A 25,674-nucleotide genomic window follows, 5' to 3' on the forward strand; every position below is an offset into this window, starting at 1 on the left:
TCCTTTGTCTCTGTTATACTCAACATAAAAATGGTGGTTGGCTGGGTAGGCCAGGCCAGACAGAGGGTCCATCCCAGGCCCCAGGCTGAGGACACCATTCAGGGCTGGGCCCCGGCAGCGGCTGGGACCTGAGTGGCCAGAGCACTGGGGGAGGAGATCACAGGAGAGCCCGCCACATTAGCCAGGGGCTGCGACGAGGACATGGAGGTGATGCCTGGAGAAGAGAAATTAAAAGATGAAAACTGTGCAGTAGCAGACAGAAGATGAAAAACACAGAAGTGCCTGGGGACTTCCTCCATTAGCAAATTATCACACAAGAACCGATTCTGTTTTTGATCAATAACCAAATAACCATCATCCTTTGCAGACATATCATCAGATCCTGTGTTTGTTACCTGTCATCATACTGGAGGAGCTAACTGGGGTAGAACCAGTCGACAGCCCTGATGTCGAGCCCATCCTCGCCTGGTCTTTCACAATGGGGTCTGACAGAGAGACAAACTCAATTACAATCACACAAGCAAACATAGCACATCATTGAATACACAAATGGCGTGCAGAGATGCATTACAGTCCAATATATTCCAGTGTAGACTGGAAAAAGTGACACGGAAACTATGGATAACAGGGAGGTAACAATAAAGCTCACAGAAGTAGGGCTGGTCCATGGTGAGTGGGTGTGAGAGATGGATAATGAGGTGCAGCTCACAGAAGTAGGGCTGGTCCACGGTGAGTGGGTGTAAGAGACGGATAATGAGGTGCAGCTCACAGAAGTAGGGCTGGTCCACGGTGAGTGGGTGTAAGAGACGGATAATGAGGTGCAGCTCACAGAAGTAGGGCTGGTCCACGGTGAGTGGGTGTAAGAGACGGATAATGAGGTGCAGCTCACAGAAGTAGGGCTGGTCCACGGTGAGTGGGTGTAAGAGACGGATAATGAGGTGCAGCTCACAGAAGTAGGGCTGGTCCATGGCCTCCCGGGCTGTGAGGCGGGCGTGGTGGTCGTAGCGCAGCAGCTTGTCCAGGAAGTCCAGAGCCTCGGTGCTCACCAGGTGCTGATTCTCACTGTGCACAAACCTCTCCCACCGTTTACGGGAATGTCTGGGTAACAAAAAGAGACTAAACGATCAGCAACAATACAACATGGACACAGCCTCTCCTCAAACCTCTCCCACCACTTGACAGAGCATAAATGGTCACACGGTAAGTGTTGGTGTGTTGCAGTTGGGTATGTTCTGAATCGCTGATCGACAAATCACCTTCCATCCCACATAACTACTCATGTGATTCTATGCCTCGCCTTGCTCAAACTGACAGATAGACGCAACACTAACACAACATCGAGATTTGAGATCAACCTACCTGCCCAGAATGTCGTTGAACCGTGGGTCTAGCTCGATGTTGTATTTATCGATGTAGTCATAAAGGTCTTCTGTGCCCAGGACTTTTGCGATTCGTACAAGCTGCAAAACAAACGAGACTGACATGCATTAAACACTGGGGGGCAGCACCTGCTGTCTGAACATCACTAGATATATAGAGGGGTTAGGATAAAGCAGTACACACATTAACATTGGACATGTGTGTACATCTCTTTGGGGGTTAAGGCCAGGTTACTATTAAAACACTGACACTTCAGTTAAAAGCACTATACAGATACAATGTAATTGATTGATATATAGTTTGGTTGATTTGACACGGTGGCTGAGCTCTCACCTGGTCGTAGTTGTCGTGTCCGTGGAAGAAAGGCTCCTTCCTGAAGATCATACTGGCCAGCATGCAGCCCAAGCTCCACATGTCTAAACTGTAGTCGTACATCTATATAGGGGCACAGTCAACAGGGAACGGCATCAGGGCACAGTCAACAGCACCGGGATAAATGTTCTAAAAAGCCAGAGAACTGCCTGACCTGGTAGTCGACTAGCAGCTCTGGACCCTTGAAGTATCGGGACGCCACTCGTACGTTGTACTCCTGAGCAGGGTGGTAGAACTCTGCCAAACCCCAGTCTATAAGGCGAAGCTAGAAACAACCAATCAACAGCTACATCACTAGAACCAAACAGCCAGGACTTTATAGTCAGAGAAAAATCAAACCAACACTCAGGACATTTTGTTCGAAACTTAACAGATATGCATGTGGGTGGAATACATGAATGGTTAATTGTGTATAGAGTATCAGATGTCTACACTTTCAAGTCGCAATGGAGGACAAAACCTTAAATAAAAATTATATATTACAAAAATAAACCAAAGACTATCTCTGAAATGTGTCTTACCTCAGGAGGAAACATGAAATATCCTACCAACTGAATGAAAAGGTAAAAAAAAAAGTGTATTGTCACACACACCGGATGGGTGCAGTGATGGGTTGTTTTACAGGGTCAGGGAAAGTAGTACGGCACCTCTGGAGCAAATCAGGGTTAAGTGCCTTGATCAACAAATTGGCTAAATGCCTTGTGTGTCACAATTGGACCAATCACAGATGAGACCGGGTGCTTTGTGAACCAACTAAACAAGTCGCACACTGTGGGGCAATACTCCACCCATACGTTGGTCTTTGGTGGAGTAAGTTAGCCAATCAGGGAAAGAAGGGAGGGAAAAGGGAGAAATAGGCCAGTACCTTTCTGTGTTCGTGGTCAATCATAACGTTGTGTGGCTTGACGTCTCGGTGCATGATGCCCATACTGTGACAGTAGTCCAGGGCCTGTGGGTGGGAACAGAGAGGAGAGATGAGAGCAGAAACAGCTGGGAACTGGCTCAGGTGAACTAGGACACAGAAAGTTGTGCAACGGGAAAAAAATGCCACGGTGTTCAGGTGAATAACAGGTCTCTCATGTATTCCAGCCAATTAAGCAGGGACAGTGGCCTTGTCAGTCATCTTTATGGCTGCATTAAGTCCTACCGATGTAAACAGAATGGAAAATACTTGGCCAACACCCATTGAGTATCATCGGTGGTGATGGTGTAATGATTCATTTGCTTTCCCACTGTCAGCATATAGCCCTACACAGCACTTAAACGGACTTAATAAGTCCTGAGATCACTACTAATCTATAGGCTAACAACCATGGACAGGGATTCCGATCCTTAATTCCGGATCTCTGACAGCTACTTTAGCTGATGTTTCACCAGCATCAGTGAGGCCAGGGAGAGAGCATCAGATATGCGAGAAGGCCAAGTCTGTGGGATAAGAACAGGAGCAGATGCTTTACCGTGCTTGTGGGCTGGGGAAAGCTTTCCGTTATCCAGCTTAGCACACTTTAGCTTGGCAGCACGTATCAACAAGGCTGCTACCACTGAGACAGAGCTGCCATAGAGCAGAAAACCATGGTGAACCCTGTGACAGACCATTGTACTGTAATCCACCACCAGCCATTTATAGAGAAAAAGATGAAGACAAAAGTACAGTATCTTCCCATTGTCCTCAGAGTCATATTTGGTATATGCTTAATTTTTATTAAAATAAATATAAAACCAGTAGGTTTTCATCCATCCATACAGGCTACATAATAAACTGAAGTCTCAGGCATAGTAGTTTTCCTGTAGCACCAGCGTGAGGAGCAACTGTGGTAGAAATACTATAGCTGAGCAGGGGTTGGGCTGAGAGTACAGAAAGGCACAATGTGTCAGGCCTGTCCACTCATAAATCGTCATGCTTTTAACACGTCTCCTACATATGGGTTGCCTCTTCCTCACCTGCTCAGCTCAGAGTTTCTGCTTGCCACAGTAAAGAGATTCCCTCAGCAGCGGCGACGGCTCAGTTAATTTAGTCAAGAACTACAACGAAATACACTCGTCAACTACCTATTTTTCCTGACAAAAACGAATGACTATAACAAGGCACCCTGGGGAAAAAACGATTTACTAAATTACTATTTAAAATTACTTTTCATTTTAGTTCACGAAAACGCCACAAATCTCCTTTTCAACCGTTTTGTCCAATCATAAGGATGCATGGCTTCTCAGAATATTTAATACAATCCTCTCAATGGCTGATAACTTTTCAGTTGCGTGGGCTGCTTGAGCAAAGCAGGCTCTTCCACACACACAGTTCCAGGGAGGTCATTCAATCACTTGCCTCTTGAACTGCCACGAAGCCAGGGCACTTCAATTGCAACTTCCCTCAATTAGAAACAATATCTTTGCTTTCGTATAGGCAATTTCTGCTCTGATCACATGAGATCCATTTTGCCACATACGCCGTTATTCATCCGTTTTGCCACTCTCGAGGTCTGCAAATGAGAGCTGTGGTTCCCTTTATCCAATTGGAAAAACAAAATGCTATTTGCTGAATTTTAAGTGTACAGTAATACTTCAAGCATTGTTGGAAAGCTCAGATTCTACACCTTAATGAAATCACTGTTATTTACCCCCCTCAAACAGTTATGTAAATTGTTTAGCCTGTAGCCAAGGCTTTATAGCCTGTATGGTTATTATGGCTGGCATTGGTTACAATCTGCCACATCAATGTTGCCAGTTAAGGTATAAGAGTGGACAGTAGGCCTAGTTGGACAAGGCTATCTGATTATGCCAATGATGAACGTTAACGGCAAATATTCATTATTTAAAAATGGGAAGAAAATGCACTGTGACTAAAACTAGACAAATTGTCCAGCGTTTTAGTCGAACTAAAAACTAATGAAGGATAAAGTTGCTAAAACGTGACCAAGACTAAAACAATCTAACACAGCTGCCAAAATTAACACTGTAGCAGCTAGGGTAAATCCCCTCCCCCGTGGGAGAGAGACTGACTAGATGCTCCCCACCCTAGTCCTCCCTAAAGCTCTATAACATGTCCTAAATACAGTACAGGAACCGTGCATCAGAATGTAGGCTAATCTCAGAGGTGAATGCAAGGTACTGGCCTATACCCTACCGATGTCAGGCCATAATGTCATTGATGCAGCCTGACTCAACATAACAGTCCAGTACCAGGTGGATAATATGCTTGTGACATTTAATGTAAGTGGCAGGTGTCGTTTACATCCCTGTTAGTGAGCATTTCTCCTTTGCCAAGATAATCCATCCACCTGACCGGAAGCTGATTAAACGGCATGATCATTACACAGGGCCACCTTGTGCTGGGGACAATATAAGGCTACTAAAATGTGCAGTTGTGTCACAACACAGTGCCACAGTTTTGCCAAATCTCAAATCCAATATTGGTGGCCAATATTGAGATGTATCGTGAGGCTACCCTGACGTATCTGAAATCACATGATCAATTGATTTTAACTGATCGTGAAACACATGCAGTTACTTGCTGTATAACTATAGAAATGTCCTTGTCACTTAGAAATGTCTTTGTTTTTTAAAGAAAAGCACATTTTTTGTCCATTAAAATAATTAGTGTCTAGTTTGAGAAACAGATGCCTCAAGTCCTCAACTGGCAGCTTCATTAAATAGTACCCACAAAACACCCGTCTCAAAGTCAACAGTGAAGAGGCGACTACGGGATGCTGGCCTTCTAGGCAGAGTTCCTCTGTCCAGTGTCTGTGTTCTTTTGCCCATCTAAATCTTCTTTTTATTGGCCAGTCTGAGATATGGCTTTTTCATTGCAACTCTGCCTAGAAGGCCAGCATCCCAGAGTCACCTCTTCACTGTTGACATTGAAACTGGTGTTTTACACGTACTATTTAATGAAGCTGCTAGTTGAGGACTTGTGAGGCGTCTGTTTCTCAAATTAGATATTCTAATGTGCGGCTCCTCTTGCTCAGTTGTGCACCGGGGCCTCCCACTCTTTCTATTCCGGTTAGTGACAGTTTGCGCTGTTCTGGCAAGGGAGTAGTACACAGTGTTGTACGAGATCTGCAGTTTCTTGACAATTTCTCACATGGAATAACATTCATTTCTCAGAACAAGGACAGACTGACGAGTGACTGACGAGTGACTGACGAGAGTGAAAGGTCATTTTGAGCCTGTAATTGAACCCACAAATGCTAATAATCCAGACCTTGTCTAAAGAAGGCCAGTTATATTGCTTCTTTAATCAGTACAACAGTTTTCAGCTGTGCTAACATAATTGCAAAAGTGTTTTCTAATGATCCATTAGCCTTTTAAAATGGTAAACTTGGATTAGCTAACACAACGTGCCACTGGAACACAGGAGTGATGGTTGCTGATAATAGGCCTCTTAATGGAATATCTACATAGGCATACAAAGTCAGCCATTACCAGCTGCATTAGTCATTTACAACATGAACAATGTCTACACTGTATTTCTGATACATTTTATGTTATTTTAAATAGACAAAAAAATGTACTACTCTTTGAAAAACAAGGACATTCCTAAGTGACCAAACTTTTAAACGATAGTGTATATATAGACACACTTATGGACAGCCATTCGCTGTCTACCCCCCATAATTAGGTCTTACCTTTAAGATCTCGTACATGTAGAACCGTATGTCGTAGTCTGATAGCGTTTGATATAATTGCTACAAGAAAAAGAAAAAAAAACAGTTCACTAGAATGACACACAGTTCAAGCGAAGGCCTCCATTCTGAATGGAAACAAATGAGTGACAATACTTACCTTGAAGTCTGTGTTGTTAACATGTTCAAAAACCAGGGCTGGAGTCCGGGACTGCAATCATAAGACAAAATGTATTTTTGAAATGTTCATAAACACAGACCAAATATGTTGAGTAAAATCATTACATAGCGGATGCATACCAGAGTCTGCTGGATTTTCAGCGAGAGTGGTGCCCAAAATGTCATATGATATGTACCGGGCAGCATGACGGCATGCATTATTAGTAGGTGGAGAAACTGACCACTGGATCTTTGACGATGTCTAGAAGTGTGATGATGTTGGGGCCACCTCGCAGGTTTTCTAGAATCTTGATTTCTCGCTTGATTTTCTTCTTCTTTACTGGCTGTTAGGCACAAGAGAAGAACATGCAGGAGATTGAAAGGAAAATAAAGTTGGACAGTGCTTCTGTGAAATACCATGCTGTGAGCAGTATCTAGAAAGCCTTACCCAGAACATGTACTTTATTTTTTATTTAACTGGGTAAGTCAGTTAAGAACAAATTCTTATTTACAACGACGGCCTACCCCGGCCAAAACCTAACGATGCTGGGCCAATTATGTGCCGCCCTATGGGATTCCCAATCACAGCCGGCTGTGATTCAGCCTGGAATCGAACCAGGGTCTGTAGTGACACCTCTAGCACAGATGCAGTGCAATAGGCCGCTGCGCCACCCGGGAGCCCATTGTACAGTCTATAGGCCAAATTATAAACAAAAGGCTAGCTGCCAGGCCCTTACTGAAGCCCATCCACAGCGTGAGTAACTTTGGGTCTGAGGTGCAGAGCCCGTAGTCTAGTGGTAACATGTCTCGCTGAACTGGAGACCGGGGTTCAAGCCGAGTCTCCACCGTTCCTACTGTTATTCCCGCTTGCCTGTCTCCTACTGTTTCCAACTGTCTAAATAACACGAAAAGAAACTCAGCAAAAAAAGAAACGTCCTCTCACTGTCAACTGCGTTTCTTTTTAGCAAATTTAACATGCGTAAATATTTGTATGAACATAACAAGATTCAACAACTGAGAAACTGAACAAGTTCCACAGACATGTGACTAACAGAAATGAAGTAATGTGTCCCTGAACAAAGGAGAGGGGGAGAACAAAAGTAAGTCAGTATCTGATGTGGCCACCAGCTGCATTAAGTACTGGAGTGAATCTCCTCATGGACTGCACCAGATTTGACAGTTCTTGCTGTGAGATGTTACAACACTCTTCCAACAAGGCACCTGCAAGTTCCCAGACATTTCTGGGGGGGGGGGGGGCAGAACACTGACAGGAAATCACACACAGAACGAGCAGTATGGCTGGTGGCATTGTCATGCTGGAGGGTCATGTCAAGATGAGCCTGCAGGAAGGATACCACATGAGGGAGGATGTCTCCCCTGTAACACACAGCTTTGAGATTGCCTGCAATGATAACAAGCTCAGTCCGATGATGCTGTGACACACCGCCCCAGACCATGACGGACTCTCCACCTCGATCCCACTCCAGAGTACAGGCCTCGGTGTAACACTCATTCCTTCGACGATAAATGCGAATCCGACCATCACCCCTGGTGAGACACTCGTTAGTGAAGAGCACTTTTTGCCAGTCCTGTCTGGTCCAGCGACGGCGGGTTTGTGCCCATAGGTGAAGTTGTTGAGGCCTATAGGCATACAAGCCCTCAGTCCAGCCTTTCTCAGCCTATTGCAGACAGTCTGAGCACTGATGGAGGGATTGTGCATTCCTGGTGTAACTCGAGCAGTTGTTGTTGCCACCCTGTACCTGTCCCACAGGTGTGATGTTCAGATGTACCGATCCTGTGCCGGTGTTACACGTGGTCTGCCACTGTGAGGACGATCAGCTGTATGTCCTGTCTCCCTGTAGTGCTGTCTCAGGCGTCTCACAGTACGGGCATTACAGTTTATTGCCCTGGCCACATCTGCAGTCCTCATGCCTCCTTGCTGCATGCCTAAGGCACGTTCACGCAGATGAGCAGGGACCCTTGGCATCTTTCTTTTTGTGTTTTTCAGAGTCAGTAGAAAGGCCTCAGTGTCCTAAGTTTTCAGAACTGTGACTTTAATTGCCTACCGTCTGTAAGCTGTTAGTGTCTTAACGACTGTTCCACAGGTGCATGTTCAATAATTGTTTATGGTTCATTGAACAGGCATGGGAAACAGTGTTTAAACCCTTTACATTGAAGATCTGTGGAGTTATTTGGATTTTTACAAATGATCTTTGAAAGACACGGTCCTGAAAAAAAGGACTTTTCTTTATATATATATATATATATATATATATGAAAGAAACACTGGTCTCAGTAACTATTCAATGGAGTGAAATAGAAGTCCAAAACCAGTACCTTGAGTATTTTGACTACTACTTTCTCGTTGTTTGTGATGTTGATGGCTTCAAACACTTCGCTGTATTTGCCTCGGCCGAGCTTTCGCACCAGCTGGTAGTCATCTTGATTCCTGAGGGTCAGACAGAAAAAAACAATGACAACAAACATTCACAACAATGTTAAGACGGATAAGCCCACGATTCCCCCAACAGAGTTAACACTGATACGGGATGATAAAGCTGGCACATTCCAACTCTTAATTAGAGTTGCAACGCACCAGGGCCGTGTTGTAGGTGGAATGTGATGAATAGAGCCCATGCCAGTCCTTACTCTACACAAGGCATGTTTGTTCTACTTCATATATTTTTATGTGAACGCTCCATTTCCACACAAGTTGTGCTGTGCTCTGCTGAACACGGCCCAGATAGGGGAGCACGCCATAGATAAATCTCATAGGGAGAATCTAAATGGCATACTCCTCACGACCTTTCTCCTATCCTCGTTCTCAAAACCCATTGCATGAGAAAGCCAGAAGGAAGAGATGATGCGAGTAGTACGTCAGTATGTCTGACACTGAAATGGGTAAGGGTGTGGTGCTGCCGTGGACAGTCACATGGCTTGATGGCTAGCTCAGCTCACCCCCACTCCACAACGTGTGACTCGTAGTCCCAGTACTCCCGGGGTCTCTGTGTGTTCACGTCGGGGTAAACCCGGGATCGACTGGTGACCGGGCCAGACATGTTCAGGTGGACGCAAAGGCTGCCTCAGGACCTGTGGGTCAAGGCAGAGAAGAAGACCATAGAAATGCATTAAACAGAGAGAGAAACACACAGACGGATGGACCGGAGCTGTGAAGCCGCTGCGCTCCCATGATGCATTTCACTGGCTAAAGGCATTTTTAATTGTACCTTTATTTAACTAGGCAAGTCAAATCAAATCAAATTTTATTTGTCACATACACATGGTTAGCAGATGTTAATGCGAGTGTAGCGAAATGCTTGTGCTTCTAGTTCCGACAATGCAGTGATAACCAACAAGTAATCTAACTAACAATTCCAAAACTACTGTCTTATACACAGTGTAAGGGGATAAAGAATATGTACATAAAGATATATGAATGAGTGATGGTACAGAGCAGCATACAGTAGATGGTATCGAGTACAGTATATACATATGAGATGAGTATGTAGACAAAGTAAACAAAGTGGCATAGTTAAAGTGGCTAGTGACATAAGAATGCAGTCGATGATCTAGAGTACAGTATATACATATGCATATGAGATGAATAGTGTAGGGTAAGTAATTATATAAGGTAGCATTGTTTAAAGTGGCTAGTGATATATTTACATCATTTCCCATCAATTCCCATTATTAAAGTGGCTGGAGTTGGGTCAGTGTCAATGACAGTGTGTTGGCAGCAGCCACTCAATGTTAGTGATTGCTGTTTAACAGTCTGATGGCCTTGAGATAGAAGCTGTTTTTCAGTCTCTCGGTCCCAGCTTTGATGCACCTGTACTGACCTCGCCTTCTGGATGATAGCGGGGTGAACAGGCAGTGGTTTGGGTGGTTGATGTCCTTGATGATCTTTATGGCCTTCCTGTAACATCGGGTGGTGTAGGTGTCCTGGAGGGCAGGTAGTTTGCCCCCGGTGATGCGTTGTGCAGACCTCACTACCCTCTGGAGAGCCTTACGGTTGAGGGCGGAGCAGTTGCCGTACCAGGCGGTGATACAGCCCGCCAGGATGCTCTCGATTGTGCATCTGTAGAAGTTTGTGAGTGCTTTTGGTGACAAGCCGAATTTCTTCAGCCTCCTGAGGTTGAAGAGGCGCTGCTGCGCCTTCTTCACGACGCTGTCAGTGTGAGTGGACCAATTCAGTTTGTCTGTGATGTGTATGCCGAGGAACTTAAACCTTGCTACCCTCTCCACTACTGATCCATCGATGTGGATAGGGGGGTGTTCCCTCTGCTGTTTCCTGAAGTCCACAATCATCTCCTTAGTTTTGTTGACGTTGAGTGTGAGGTTATTTTCCTGACACCACACTCCGAGGGCCCTCACCTCCTCCCTGTAGGCCGTCTCGTCGTTGTTGGTAATCAAGCCTACCACTGTTGTGTCGTCCGCAAACTTGATGATTGAGTTGAGGCGTGCATGGCCACGCAGTCGTGGGTGAACAGGGAGTACAGGAGAGGGCTCAGAACGCACCCTTGTGGGGCCCCGTGTTGAGGATCAGCGGGAGGAGATGTTGTTGCCTACCCTCACCACCTGTGGGCGGCCCGTCAGGAAGTCCAGTACCCAGTTGCACAGGGCGGGGTCGAGACCCAGGGTCTCGAGCTTGATGACGAGCTTGGAGGGTACTATGGTATTGAATGCCGAGCTGTAGTCGATGAACAGCATTCTCACATAGGTATTCCTCTTGTCCAGGTGGGTTAGGGCAGTGTGCAGTGTGGTTGAGATTGCATCGTCTGTGGACCTATTTGGGCGGTAAGCAAATTGGAGTGGGTCTAGGGTGTCAGGTAGGGTGGAGGTGATATGGTCCTTGACTAGTCTCTCAAAGCACTTCATGATGACGGAAGTGAGTGCTACGGGCGGTAGTCGTTTAGCTCAGTTACCTTAGCTTTCTTGGGAACAGGAACAATGGTGGCCCTCTTGAAGCATGTGGGAACAGCAGACTGGTATAGGGATTGATTGAATATGTCCGTAAACACACCGGCCAGCTGGTCTGCGCATGCTCTGAGGGCGCGGCTGGGGATGCCGTCTGGGCCTGCAGCCTTGCGAGGGTTAACACGTTTAAATGTCTTACTCACCTCGGCTGCAGTGAAGGAGAGACTGCATGTTTTCGTTGCAGGCAGTGTCAGTGGCACTGTATTGTCCTCAAAGCGGGCAAAAAAGTGATTTAGTCTGCCTGGGAGCAAGACATCCTGGTCCGTGACTGGGCTGGGTTTCTTCTTGTAGTCCGTGATTGACTGTAGACCCTGCCACATGCCTCTTGTGTCTGAGCCATTGAATTGAGATTCCACTTTGTCTCTGTACTGACGCTTAGCTTGTTTAATAGCCTTGCGGAGGGAATAGCTGCATTGTTTATATTCGGACATATTACCAGACACCTTGCCCTGATTAAAAGCAGTGGTTCGCGCTTTCAGTTTCACGCGAATGCTGCCAGTCAGTTAAGAACAAATTATTGTTTTCAATGATGGCCTAGGAACTGCCTTGTTCAGGGGCAGAATGACAGATCTTTACCATGTCAGCTCGGGGATTCGATCTTGCAACCTTTCGGTTACTAGTCCAATGCTTGAGTATTTTGACTACTACTTTTTTGTTGTTTGTGATGTTGATGGCATCAGACACGTCGCTGTATTTTGAATCCTATGGCCTAATTTGAGTCCAGACACCTTTATCAACTATAGGTTGAGCTGTAGTGTGGAGCCATATGAAACGGGTGTTTTTGTCATCACGGCCCATTGTAGAATCTTAGCCTATCCATTCCAAATGGTAATCATGTGGGCGCTAATTTTTTACAAATTTAGCAGGATAACTTCCTTAATTTGGTGCAAATTGGATTTCTGCTACTGAATCAATGAACAGGGAAAAACATGGCCTCTAACTAAATGTAAAAAGGCTAAATAAAAGACAACACTACAGGTTTGGTTAATTCAAGACGTTTTTCCACCAACTTTCGCATTTCATCTCAGTTCACTGGTCACGATGGCAACACCCACCCGTAGCACGTGCTCTGGCAGGTGTATCTCAATGATCATCCCTAAAGCCAACACCTCATTTGGCCGCCTTTCGTTCCAGTTCTCTGCTGCCTGTGACTGGAACAAATGGCAAAAAAAAAATCGCTGAAGTTGGAGACTTTTATCTCCCTCACCAACTTTAAACATCTGCTATCTGAGCAGCTAACCGATCGCTGCAGCTGTACATAGTCTATCGGTAAATAGCCCACCCAATTTTACCTACCTCATCCCCATACTGTTTATATTTATTTACTTTTCTGCTCTTTTGCACACCAATATCTCTACCTGTACATGACCATCTGATCATTTATCACTCCAGTGTTAATCTGCAAAATTGTAATTATTCGCCTACCTCCTCATACCTTTTGCACACAATGTATATAGACTTTTTTTTCCTACTGTGTTATTGACTTGTTAATTGTTTACTCTATGTGTAACTCTGTTGTCTGTTCACACCGCTATGCTTTATCTTGGCCAGGTCGCAGTTGCAAATGAGAACTTGTTCTCAACTAGCCTACCTGGTTAAATAAAGGTTAAATAAAAAATTTAAAAAATTCACCAAATGTTCTTTATATATGAAAGGTATTGCCAGCGACAAAGCCTCTACTTTTATTTCCGGCTACCAACCAATAAGCACTTCTCAACGGCTGGCCATGCCTTCCGCCTGGCTACTCCAACCTCGGGCCAACAGCTCGGCCCCCCCCGCAGCTCCTCGCCCAAGCCTCTCCAGGTTCTCCTTTACCCAAATCCAGATAGCAGATGTTCTGAAAGAGCTGCAAAACCTAGACCCGTACAAATCAGCTGGGCTTGACAATCTGGACCCTCTATTTCTGAAACTATCTGCCGCCATTGTCGCAACCCCTATTACCAGCCTGTTCAACCTCTCTTTCATATCGTCTGAGATCCCCAAGGATTGGAAAGCTGCCGCAGTCATCCCCCTCTTCAAAGGGGGAGACACCCTGGACCCAAACTGTTACAGACCTATATCCATCCTGCCCTGCCTATCTAAGGTCTTCGAAAGCCAAGTCAACAAACAGGTCACTGACCATCTCGAATCCCACCGTACCTTCTCCGCTGTGCAATCTGGTTTCCGAGCCGGTCACGGGTGCACCTCAGCCACGCTCAAGGTACTAAACGAAATCATAACCCCATCGATAAAAGACAGTACTGTGCAGCAGTCTTCATCGACCTCGCCAAGGCTTTCGACTCTGTCAATCACCATATTCTTATCGGCAGACTCAATAGCCTCGGTTTCTCGGATGACTGCCTTGCCTGGTTCACCAATTACTTTGCAGACAGAGTTCAGTGTGTCAAATCGGAGGGCATGCTGTCCGGTCCTCTGGCAGTCTCTGTGGGGGTGCCACAGGGTTCAATTCTCGGGCCGACTCTTTTCTCTGTGTATATCAATGATGTTGCTCTTGCTGCGGGCGATTCCCTGATCCACCTCTACGCAGACGACACCATTCTATATACTTTCGGCCCGTCATTGGACACTGTGCTATCTAACCTCCAAACGAGCTTCAATGCCATACAGCACTCCTTCCGTGGCCTCCAACTGCTCTTAAACGCGAGTAAAACCAAATGCATGCTTTTCAACCGATCGCTGCCTGCACCCGCATGCCCGACTAGCATCACCACCCTGGATGGTTCCGACCTTGAATATGTGGACATCTATAAGTACCTAGGTGTCTGGCTAGACTGCAAACTCTCCTTCCAGACTCACATCAAACATCTCCAATCGAAAAACAAATCAAGAGTCGGCTTTCTATTCCGCAACAAAGCCTCCTTCACTCACGCCGCCAAGCTTACCTAGTAAAACTGACTATCCTACCGATCCTCGACTTCGGCGATGTCATCTACAAAATGGCTTCCAACACTCTACTCAGCAAACTGGATGCAGTCTATCACAGTGCCATCCGTTTTGTCACCAAAGCACCTTATACCACCCACCACTGCGACTTGTATGCTCTAGTCGGCTGGCCCTCGCTACATATTCGTCGCCAGACCCACTGGCTCCAGGTCATCTACAAGTCCATGCTAGGTAAAGCTCCGCCTTATCTCAGTTAACTGGTCACGATGGCAACACCCATCCGTAGCACGCGCTCCAGCAGGTGTATCTCACTGATCATCCCTAAAGCCAACACCTCATTTGGCCGCCTTTCGTTCCAGTACTCTGCTGCCTGTGACTGGAACGAACTGCAAAAATCGCTGAAGTTGGAGACTTTTATCTCCCTCACCAACTTCAAACATCAGCTATCCGAGCAGCTAACCGATCGCTGCAGCTGTACATAGTCTATTGGTAAATAGCCCACCCATTTTCACCTACCTCATTCCCATACTGTTTTTATACTGTTTTTTATTTATTTATTTACTTTTCTGCTCTTTTGCACACCAATATCTCTACCTGTACATGACCATCTGATCATTTATCACTCCAGTGTTAATCTGCAAAATTGTATTATTCGCCTACCTCCTCATGCCTTTTGCACACATTGTATATAGACTGCCCATTTTTTTTCTACTGTGTTATTGACTTGTTAATTGTTTATTCCATGTGTAACTCTGTGTTGTCTGTTCACACTGCTATGCTTTATCTTGGCCAGGTCGCAGTTGCAAATGAGAACTTGTTCTCAACTAGCCTACCTGGTTAAATAAAGGTGAAAAAAAAAAAAAAAAAAAAGCGGTAAAGTTCACGTGGTGCATTGGCAGCACTACTTTCTTAAGCCCTTGATGGTTGCTAAAGCAGCACCCGTTACTACTATCCTCCTGGCAGTTCTAAACTTTGCGAGCCATGTCACTTCACCCATCTCTTCACATAGCCCACCACATGCACAATTTTCTTAACCACAACTGGACAAATGCATAACGAATTACTGTGGGAATAAATAATAACCAAATTACTAAAATATTGGAATAAAGTAGACCAGTGCAATGAAGGCATCAACTTGTTGCTTACTGATCCAATTGTTATAGAACATTGAAAAACACTAGCCTACCCACGTGTGGTCAACTATTTCAGCACCGTTTCGCTCTGCTTTGAGAGAAGTGTGGGGTCTTGATAAAAATCAATAAAGGTCAAATTTTCCTTCTCACTGAATCAACATATTGGTTAGTTTACAACTAGGCTCTGGAAACGTTAGTTAAATTGACCTGAATGGGGTCAGAGTGGCGAAGTGGTCTAAGTAGCAGTGCCACTAGAGAACATAGTTCGAGTCCAGGCTCTGTCACAGCCTGCCGCTACCGGGAGACCCATGGGGCGGCGCACAATTGGCCCAGTGTCGTCCAGGTTACGCGAGGGTTTGGCCGGCAGGGATGTTCCTGTACCATCGCGCACTTGCGACTCCTGTGGTGGGCCGAGCGTAACGCACGCTGACTCAGTCGCCAGGAGTACGGTGTTTCCTCCAACACATTGGTGCAGCTGGCTTCCGGGTTAAGCGGGAGTTGTGTCAAGAAACAGTGCGGCTTGGCTGGGTTGTTTCGGGGGACGCACAGCTCTCGACCTTCGCCTCTCCCGAGTACTACGGGAGTTGCAGTGATGGGACAACTACCAATTGGATACCATGAAATTGGGGAGAAAAGGGGTTAAAAAAACTATTTTTAATTTGATGCGAGTGCTGTTCATGATGATCTTGTCTAGTTGGCTCATTTATTAGGACTGACATTTTGTCAGCATGTTATGTAGTTTAACAAGGGTATTATTTGACTCTTCACTCGTAGTCGCTCAGTAGCCTAGGCCTATTCACAACCAAAAAGCCTGGGACTCGTCTTAATGTGATTTTGTTGTTTCACTGAATCTCCATCTGTGTATTTGGTTAATTCTCTGGCTGGGCAGATAATCTAGTCATTTCCTCATCTACCACTGATCAGAAACATTCAGCACGCAATAATGGAGCCCATTATTTTGCATATAGGCAACTCCAAAAGTATGGAACCAGATACGTACGCTCAACCTTTTTGGCAGGTATCATTAGGACCATGAGAAAAGCCATGTGGGAATCAAGAAACGTTAAACTAGATGTGTAAACGTACCAACCGCGTTACGACTATGAATGAACAGTTACACCTTCAATTCCTACTTAACGGTTAGATGTGTTTTATACAAACTTGTTAGTAACGTGGCATCTGCAAAGGACATGAACCGAAGTCAGCTTGTCAATCAAGCAACTCTAGCCCAGATGTTAGAGTTGCTTTGCAGCTTCCGAGTTCATCTCCAAAATAAAAGTGTGTTTTAGAATTGCATTTAATAAGGACATTATACCAGTAGATGAAGTAGTATAGGCTTGGGCCTTCTGCAAATTACTTGTGTGAGAATGATAAAGACACAAACGAGCCTCATTTAGAATAACCGCCTGGGCTGCAAAATAGAAAGTAATTATGATTTAGGTTTAGGCCTATTCCACTATCTAAATATGCCATGCTGTTGTGTTATTTAAATGGCCATATAATTTCATAATTGATTTTTATAGCCGCATGGGGCTACTGTGGTGAGTAATGAATCACACCTTTTCCAGTATTTGGGAGCAGACTATTGGTCTTATATTAGGCATTTTGACTGTTGTATTAGTGAATTCCATTCCGTATGTAGGCTTGTTATAGCCATTTGCGTTGCACAACCCCATCCCACAGAGGCTATAGCCATATAAATAAATGAGAAAACAAAATATTGATCGTCTTGGCTATAACCTGTCCTGATTGAAATAGCCAAGGGGTCCCAAATGGTCAAGACTATCTACAGCCTATTCTTATGGTCAGATCTGTTTTCCCTATCAGCCACTGCAAGTGCTTCAACAACTTTGTTGAAAATGTATTTAGAGGCGTGTGAGCTAGGGTTTCTTTTTAAACACAAATAGAGTATTTCAACTATTCCACAAAACAGTACCCAAAATTTGCCTAAATTGCAATGCCTACAAGTTGAAATGCATGTTTTTTGTAAGTTCTAAATTCTCAAGTTCTTTAGCCTAATTTTGAATACACACATGGATTTCAATAAACATATGGATAAGAGTTCTATTCTCTTTGATTTAGTTCCGATTGCAACTCAGACAAATGACAATGGATGACATAATGACTGAACTGAATGAAGGATTAATTCAAATGTTCAAATATGTTGCAACCATCATGCATGCCCTCCACTTAATTTGGCTAGTAGGCAAATAGACCTACAGTCGGGTATAATGACAATGGTTTCATTCCTCCAGAAGGGCATCTTCTGAGGCCGAGGTGTGCTTTTCCCAAGGCGCTGCATGGAGATCACAAGCTCTTCAACTAGGCAGCAGTGTCGCGATGGAGAGAATATCCTATACGGAGACTACCTAAGACCACTGCAACAGAGATATTGTAAAGAGTGGGAATAAGCTTATAACAGACTTAACCTACATTTAACCTCTACATTGTTCATTTCACAGTACATATGTTCATGACCCAATATAAATCATGTCAAATTATTTCAAATTCATATTAACCCTTCCTACAGAATATGCATTGGCAAGAATGAGAGATGAAATAAATAATCAAAATATTGAGTTGCAAAGACTCCAGTGGTCATACATATTTCATAGATTCACCAAACATCTACTATTCTGTTTAATTATTCCTGGTAGATACTACTGGTTGTGATTGCAGACAGAGCCCAGAGAATGGGATGGTGCAATATTGAATTACTCATATTTTGATAAGGTGCATGAATGGCAATGTTCACGTCACCCAGAGATATGTCCATGCTGTAGAGGTACACCTAGCGGACTCAAACTTCACTGTTGTAGGCATAACACAGCTAATGCTATCTAGACTTGGGCTGGCAAACAAATCCATGACATTAGCCACCTTATTGTGAAGTCAACTCAACTGAGTAATTGAGTCTTAACTTGAAAACATGCAGGATAACTCATTCCAGTTTCCATATATATAAATAACTCAGCAAAAAAAGAAACGTCCCTTTTTCAGGACCCTGTCTTTCAAAGATGATTCGTAAAAATCCAAATAACTTCACAGAACCATAAACAATTAATGAACATGCACCTGTGGAACAGTCGTTAAGACACTAACAGCTTACAGACGGTAGGCAATTAAAGTCACAGTTCTGAAAACTTAGGACACTGAAGAGGCCTTTCTACTGACTCTGAAAAACACAAAAAGAAAGATGCCAAGGGTCCCTGCTCATCTGCGTGAACATGCCTTAAGCATGCAGCAAGGAGGCATGAGGACTGTAGATGTGGCCAGGGCAATAAATTGCAATGTCTGTACTGTGAGACACCTAAGACAGCACTACAGGGAGACAGGACAGACAGCTGATCATCCTCACAGTGGCAGACCACGTGTAACAACACGTGCACAGGATCGGTACATCCGAACATCACACCTGCAGGACAGGGACAGGATGGCAACAACAACTGCACGAGTTACACCAGGAACACACAATCCCTCCATCAGTGCTCCGACTGTCCACTACAGGCTGAGAGGCTGGACTGAGGGCTTGTAGGCCTGTTGTAAGGCAGATCCTCACCAGACATCAACAACATCGCCTACGGGCACAAACCCACAGTCGCTGGACCAGACGGACTGGCAAAAAGAGTTGCGGTTTTGTCTCACCAGGGGTGATGGTCGGATTCGCATTTATCGTCGAAGGAATATGGGTTACACCGAGGCCTGTACTCTGGAGCAGGATCGATTTGGAGGTGGAGGGTCTGTCATGGTCTGGGGCGGTGTGTCACAGCATCATCGGACTGAGCCTGTTATCATTGCAGGCAATCTCAAAGCTGTGCGTTACAGGAGAGACATCCTCCTCCCTCATGTGGTACCGTTCCTGCAGGCTCATCCTGACATGACCCTCCAACAGCCATACTGCTCGTTCTCTGCGTGATTTCCTGCAAGACAGGAATGTCAGTGTTCTGCCATGGCCAGCAAAGAGCCCGGATCTCAATCCCATTGAGTACGTCTGGGATCTGTTGGATCGGAGGGTGAGGGCTAGGGCCAGGGCCATTCCCCTCAGAAATGTCCGGGAACTTGCATGTGCCTTGGTGGAAGAGTGGGGTAACATCTCACAGCAAGATCTGGTGCAGTCCATGAGGAGGAGATGCACTGCAGTACTTAATGCAGCTGGTGGCCACACCAGTTACTGACTGTTACTTTTGACCCCACCCCACTTTGTTCAGGGACACATTATTCCATTTATGTTAGTCACATGTATGTGGAACTTGTTCACTTTATGTCTCAGTTGTTGAATCTTATGTTCATACAAATATTTACACATGTTAAGTTTGCTGAAAATAAACGCAGTTGACAGTGAGAGGACATTTATTTTTTTGCTGACACCCACACACACACAGTGTTACACATGTTCGGGGTAGTACTCCTCACAGGCCATTTGGTATATGTTTATTTTGTTGGGGAGATGAAACTGCCAAAACTCTGAAAGGTACTATTGCATGTTAGAATTTCGACAAGCCTAAATATTTTGTCTGTAATCGTAACATGGTGTTTGTATGTTCACAGATTAAATTTCACAGTCATGTTTCACGCAAGGATTTTCTTACGATCCTAACGATACGTACGTTCAACCTTTTGGCAGGTATCTGGCCCCATACAAAAGCATGCATAGGTTGTGAAATATGAACACATGCTTTAGAAAATAATATAAATCTATATTTTCAATGTATCTTGAAGTTACTCAATGTAAGACCCTACGCCTGCTCCCTAACAAAGCAGAGTGCTGGTAAGAAAAATATGAAACCTGGATCAATAAAGTATGGGCTTCCCTTCTTTTTGTTTTTATGACAATGGCTCCACACATTGCCATGACGCAAGTTGTGTGGGAAAAACGTCCTTTATATTTGATTCTGTTATATTTCATATTATTCTTAGCCTACTATAAAATATGTATTGACTATGATAAGGGTAGCCTAAGTGTGTCTTGTCTGTTTAATGAACAAAAGAACTACTGAGTTCCTGTGCATGGCACAGCCACGTAGCATATAGACTGCACAGACCAGTAACATAATTCAACTCTAAATATGCCATTCTATTATTTTGAAAATAGATTACCGGTAGTTTTGTTTCTTAGGACCTGCCCATAACCATTTAATAATGATTTGTGATGATATGTATATATACATACAGTGGACTTCCACCCACATGGACCCACGTCTACCGCACATGCTGGCAACTAGGAGTGAGACAGAAGATAAAAGGCTTATCTAAGCAATGTGGTACAAACGGGACTGTATGAATTGAGCGCTAAATTGTTATTTTTTTTATTTTTCAGATAACATACAGTAAAGTCTGTCTGGAAAAGGCATATGGTAACTGTGTGCCATTGCAATTTTAAAAACAGCAACAGCATGGGAGGGGAGTATCACTGCCTAACTTCACAAAAACACGAGATAGCCCTCCTGTCCTGTGTGAAGAATTAATTCTGTGCAGCAGACCTAATGGTATAATACCTGCAGAACACTATAAGAACTGTAGGATTGGGAATTGTCAGGGACCTCACAATACAATATTATCAGGACACTTAGGTGCCGTTACCATATGCATTGTGATTCAGTATCGCGATTCAATTTTCCAAAGCATACTGCTCACTATAGGCCTGTCAGCTGCAGAGAAATAAATTTTCTTGATCAGTCATGCAAATAAAAGTTCTGAAAACAAGTTCATTCATTATTTACAAAGGAGTTGACATAGGTACAACAGACTAGTGCAACCCAGAAATAAATATATTTATAATCTCTTCAAATAATATTGCAATATTCAACTTCACAGATTCCCCCACCAGTAAAGAACAGACCCTTCTGTCCTTTCCTTCAGTGAATGTTGTTGACCCTTATTTCACCCTGCCTATACAAGCTAAAGATGAAGCATCACAAACATAATTGATTAACACAACGATAACTAAAGTCAGTAGTAGTATGCTACAGAAATAATTTAAGGAAACATAGGTTAGGCTAGATCTTTAAAAATAATATATTATTCAGAATTGTTCCATTGTCATTTAACCTGTTGTTACTGCAACAAAGGGAAACACTCAAATCTCACAAACCCATATCGCCTCACAACATGACAATGGCACATAGTATCACAATGGCTTCACATACCAAAACTTGAAACTAGACACATTCCACTCAAACCAAAACACCAAAGCCAACGCGCATAATAAAAATATAACAGACACTTGTGCATTGTAAGAGGTGAACAGAAAGAAAAGCTATTGTGTTTTGCAGCATAACTTTTTGGTTAGAATACCGTTCCAGAGACTCCAAGGACCCCTTTTCCAACACACTACCTTAATGTGAGCTGTTTTGTTAAACAGTACCATAGCTAAACTAACTTCAGATCACATGCCTCTCTCAAAGTTAGAGCCAGTCACAAGGCCTGTGTGCCAGCACTTAAGGCAGATCTTTGTTCCCCTCAGATAAAAAAGTGGAAAATATAAAGATAGGGAGTCGAATCTAAAATACCAGAGACATTCTAAGTTAAAAAAATAAAATAAAAAAAACTATGCAAAGGGATCTTGATCTCAGTATTTGGGAAGGTACCATATGAGACCTAGACTAGATCAAACAGACTACATTAGATTTTCGTTGAAAGACTGTCTCAATTAATATCAAATTATTGCATAGGCCTAGATAAGATAGCAGCTGGCTTTCAACAATAACAAGGGCAGAGGGGCATTAGCCTAATGATCATGGGAGACATGATCCCTGAGAGTGCAATATAGGCTAGGTGTACCTGATAAATATAGATGCCCAGGTAACATGCATTCACCTTGAATGGTAGGTGGAGGAGCAACCATTGCAAACCAAGATGTGATACATGGCCCAAAAACGTGATGGGGTCTGGGACACAGACATTTTAAAAATGTGGCTACATGAGTCATACCAACATATTACCTACTATTTTGTGAACTCTGGTTCCACTCCCTTAATTTCCCTATCAGAAGTTACTGTCTGTGTAGTGCTGGACCTAATTGAACACAGAAAGGAAACAACGGCAAAAGATAGCTAGCTACCTTGTTAGAATTCCCCTGTAATTAGCTGACTAAACTCCATCAGAAACTTCTTTCACCATGGATTTGAGTTTAGTCAGCTACCCTGTAAAAGGCTACACATAGCCAGAGCTTGAGTCAGGCTTGTGAGCATTCAAGGAATTGATGAACTGTTAATCATGTGATTTAATTGCTTCTAGATAGAAACAAGTTGTATTATTTGAATTGAATATTAGTCAGACGAGATACATTGAACAAATTAGCTAGGTAGCTGGCTGGTTAGATATTTTGTTGGAAGACAAGTTGTCCTCTTTAGCTTCACACTCAACATCAGAATGTCAGCTGTCAAAATGTAAACCCAACTATCTAGACGAGTTGGTCAAACACCTGTACAAGATACAACAACACACATTAAAAAAGGTAATTCAATAGACCCCTAAAGATAGCTTTCCAACTAATCTTGGCTAGAATTATAGCTAACGTTAGCTAGCTTGCTGTTGATATATTCATCTAACCGGCCAGCTAACGTTAAATATCTAGCTAACTAACAGTTAACTGGATATTCACTAACGCTTTGCTAGTTCCAGTAGTATCTATAGTTTTACATTTTAAAAATATATGTAAAAAGGTTCAAACCCATTTAAAGCTATCACTAGCCCCATCAACATTGGTAGTTATACTTGTTACGAAAAGCAAATTTCATTGATTATCACACGGTCATCAGGCCACAAGCATGGTGTTTTCCTAGCTAGATAATCGAGGAGGCTAGCTAAAACCGGTGGTTCAGAATGGTAAAAAAAAATGTCCACATTGAGATTTTATTCATGTTAAAGCTAGTGTGTGTATTAGCTACTTCAATATTCTTACGTGAGTACAGTGTCTTATTTCTATCTCGGTGCCTTGGTTTACGCCTTGCCACAAAACCATAAGAGATAGTTAGCTATAGTAGCTTGCTAACATTAGCCGCTCACCAGCAATCCGTGTCCGGGGAAAAACTCCCAGTAGTTAGCAAGCTATGGTACCGCATTCATTCCACGAGATGATAACATGCGCGCGACAGAACAAGTATTGAAGGCTACACTACAATCTAAACATTCAGGTTTTTCCTACGCAAAAACGGCAAATTAAACGGGGGTAAACTAGATTAAAATATACAGTATATTACCTCTCAGAGCTTCGGATTGAAAATATGGCGACACCGAACTCCGGCAACCAGTTTGCGATAAAGGAAGGCAGTTCCTCAAGACTTCCACTCGTCGGGGTGGCGCTTGTCTGCATTTCATTTGATGGGCACTATTCCGGGTTTCCCAAACACGATCCTGGGGCCCCACATGGCTGAACGTTTTTGGCCCTAGCACTGCACAGCTGATTCAAATAATTCCAAGCTTGAAAATTAGTTACTTGAATCAGCTGTGTAGTCCTAGGGCAAAACAACTAAACGTGCACCCAGGGGGTGCCCCAGAACCGAGTTTGGGAAACTCTGATAGACAAGTAGGCTAGTAATATCCAAGCATGTCAGAATAGAGCCAGGGACAAAGCAACATCACAACAAGCCCCACACTGTAATTTTTGGCAGTGAACAAAATGTTACCACAAGACTGTGTTAGCTTGCCAAGCAAAGTATTCACTCATAAAGCTAATGCAAGTCTTCAGATATCAGGCAGGTACACATCACCCAATCATTGTTCACTGAACATCACTCTCTTTCTTGGTCAAATAGCCCTTACACAGCCTGGAGGTGTGTTGGGTCATTGTCCTGTTGAAAAACAAATTATAGTCTCACTAAGCGCAAACCAGATGGGATGGAGTATCGCTGCAGAATGCTGGTTAAATGTGCCTTGAATTCTAAATAAATCACAGACAGTGTCACCAGCAAAGCATTCCCACACCTCCTCCTCCATGCTTCACGGTGGTAACCACACATGTGGAGATCATCCATTCGCCTACTCTGCATCTCATAAAGACACAACGGTTGTAACCAAAAATGTACAATTTGGACCATCAAGACCGAAAGACAGATTTCCACCGGTCTAATGTCCATTGCTCGTGTTTCTTGGCCCAAGCAAGTCTCTTCATCTTATTGGTGTCCTTTAGTAGTGGTTTCTTTGCAGCAATTCACACAGTCTCCTCTGAACAGTTGATGTTGAGATATGCCTGTTACTTGAACTCTTTTTATTTATCAGCATTTATTTGAGTTGCAATTTCTGAGGTGCAGTTAACTCTAATGAACTTATCCTCTGCATCAGAGGTGACTCTAGGTCTTCCTTTCCTGTGGCGGTCCTCAAGAGAGTCCGTTTCATCATAGTGCTTGATGGTTTTTGCGACTGCACTTGAAGTAACTTTCAAAGTTCTTGACATTTTCTGGATCAACTGACCTACATGTCTTAAAGTAATGATGGACTGTCATTTGTCTTTGCTTATTTGAGCTGTTCTTGCTATGATATGGACTTGGTCTTTTACCAAATAGGGCTATCCTCTACCTTGTCACAACACAACTGATTGGCTGAAAAATGTTTAGAAGGAAAGAAATTCCACAAATGAACTTTTAACAAGGCACTCCTGTTAATTGAAACACATTCCAAGTGACTACCTCATGAAGCTGGTTAAGAGAATTCCAAGAGTGTGCAAAGCTATCATCAAGGCAAAGGTTGGCTACTTTGAAGAATCTCAAATATAACATATATTTAGATTTGTTTAACACTTTTTTGATTACTATATGACTCCATGTTATTCCGTGTTATTTCATAGTTTTGATGTCTTCACTATTATTCTACAATGTAAAAAATAGTACAAGTAAAGAAAATCTCTTGAATGATTAGGTGTGTACAAACTTTGACTGGTACTGTAAATCCAGTGCTGTTGTGCAACACAATTTACCAAAAACAAAGTGTTCTTTGTTTGTACCATAAAGGGGACATGAGTACTTTTTAGATAATATATACAGATATAAATTCTTAACTAGTCTGGAGATATCATATGTTATAGGTGTTACCTTCATAAATGGGTGTTGAACATGTCCCTCAGCACAACCCAAAAGACAGGTAAGTCTCGATACTGCTCATTAGAGTTGGTGAGTCCACAGATTATAGAGTCCAAAGATTATTCCCCATCACAA

The 25,674-nt window shown here is 43.5% G+C and overlaps 1 protein-coding gene across 2 annotated transcripts; it reads right to left on the minus strand.

Moving 5' to 3' along the window:
• On the minus strand, positions 1-23,880 carry zgc:86598 (STKc_CK2_alpha domain-containing protein). 2 transcript variants are annotated; one of them, XM_029662953.2, is made up of 13 exons: positions 23,725-23,880; positions 9,489-9,620; positions 8,868-8,979; positions 6,773-6,874; positions 6,532-6,582; positions 6,375-6,434; positions 2,618-2,701; positions 1,907-2,017; positions 1,714-1,815; positions 1,360-1,460; positions 950-1,098; positions 396-485; positions 1-214 (listed from the first exon to the last, which is right to left on the minus strand). In XM_029662953.2, exons 2-13 carry the CDS (start codon positions 9,587-9,589, stop codon positions 99-101), a joined length of 1,179 nt encoding a protein of 392 aa, XP_029518813.2. In that variant the 5' UTR covers positions 9,590-9,620; positions 23,725-23,880; the 3' UTR covers positions 1-98. The 2 variants fall into 2 exon arrangements, with proteins under 2 accessions (XP_029518813.2, XP_029518814.2); XM_029662954.2 differs by lacking the exon at positions 23,725-23,880 and adding an exon at positions 23,531-23,718.
• Positions 23,881-25,674: the final 1,794 nt, after the last annotated feature.

This window comes from Oncorhynchus nerka, linkage group LG7, assembly GCF_034236695.1.
Source record: "Oncorhynchus nerka isolate Pitt River linkage group LG7, Oner_Uvic_2.0, whole genome shotgun sequence".
Taxonomy (NCBI): domain Eukaryota; kingdom Metazoa; phylum Chordata; class Actinopteri; order Salmoniformes; family Salmonidae; genus Oncorhynchus; species Oncorhynchus nerka.

Coding starts and splice junctions, on each gene's coding strand:
- zgc:86598 (XM_029662953.2), bottom strand. CDS start 9,589: ATGTCTGGCCCGGTCACCAGTCGATCCCGGGTTTACCCCGACGTGAAC. Junction 6,583..6,772: donor ACATCGTCAAAGATCCAGTG/GTCAGTTTCTCC, acceptor TTATGATTGCAG/TCCCGGACTCCAGCCCTGGT. Junction 215..395: donor CTCCTCCAGTATGATGACAG/GTAACAAACACA, acceptor TCTCTTCTCCAG/GCATCACCTCCATGTCCTCG.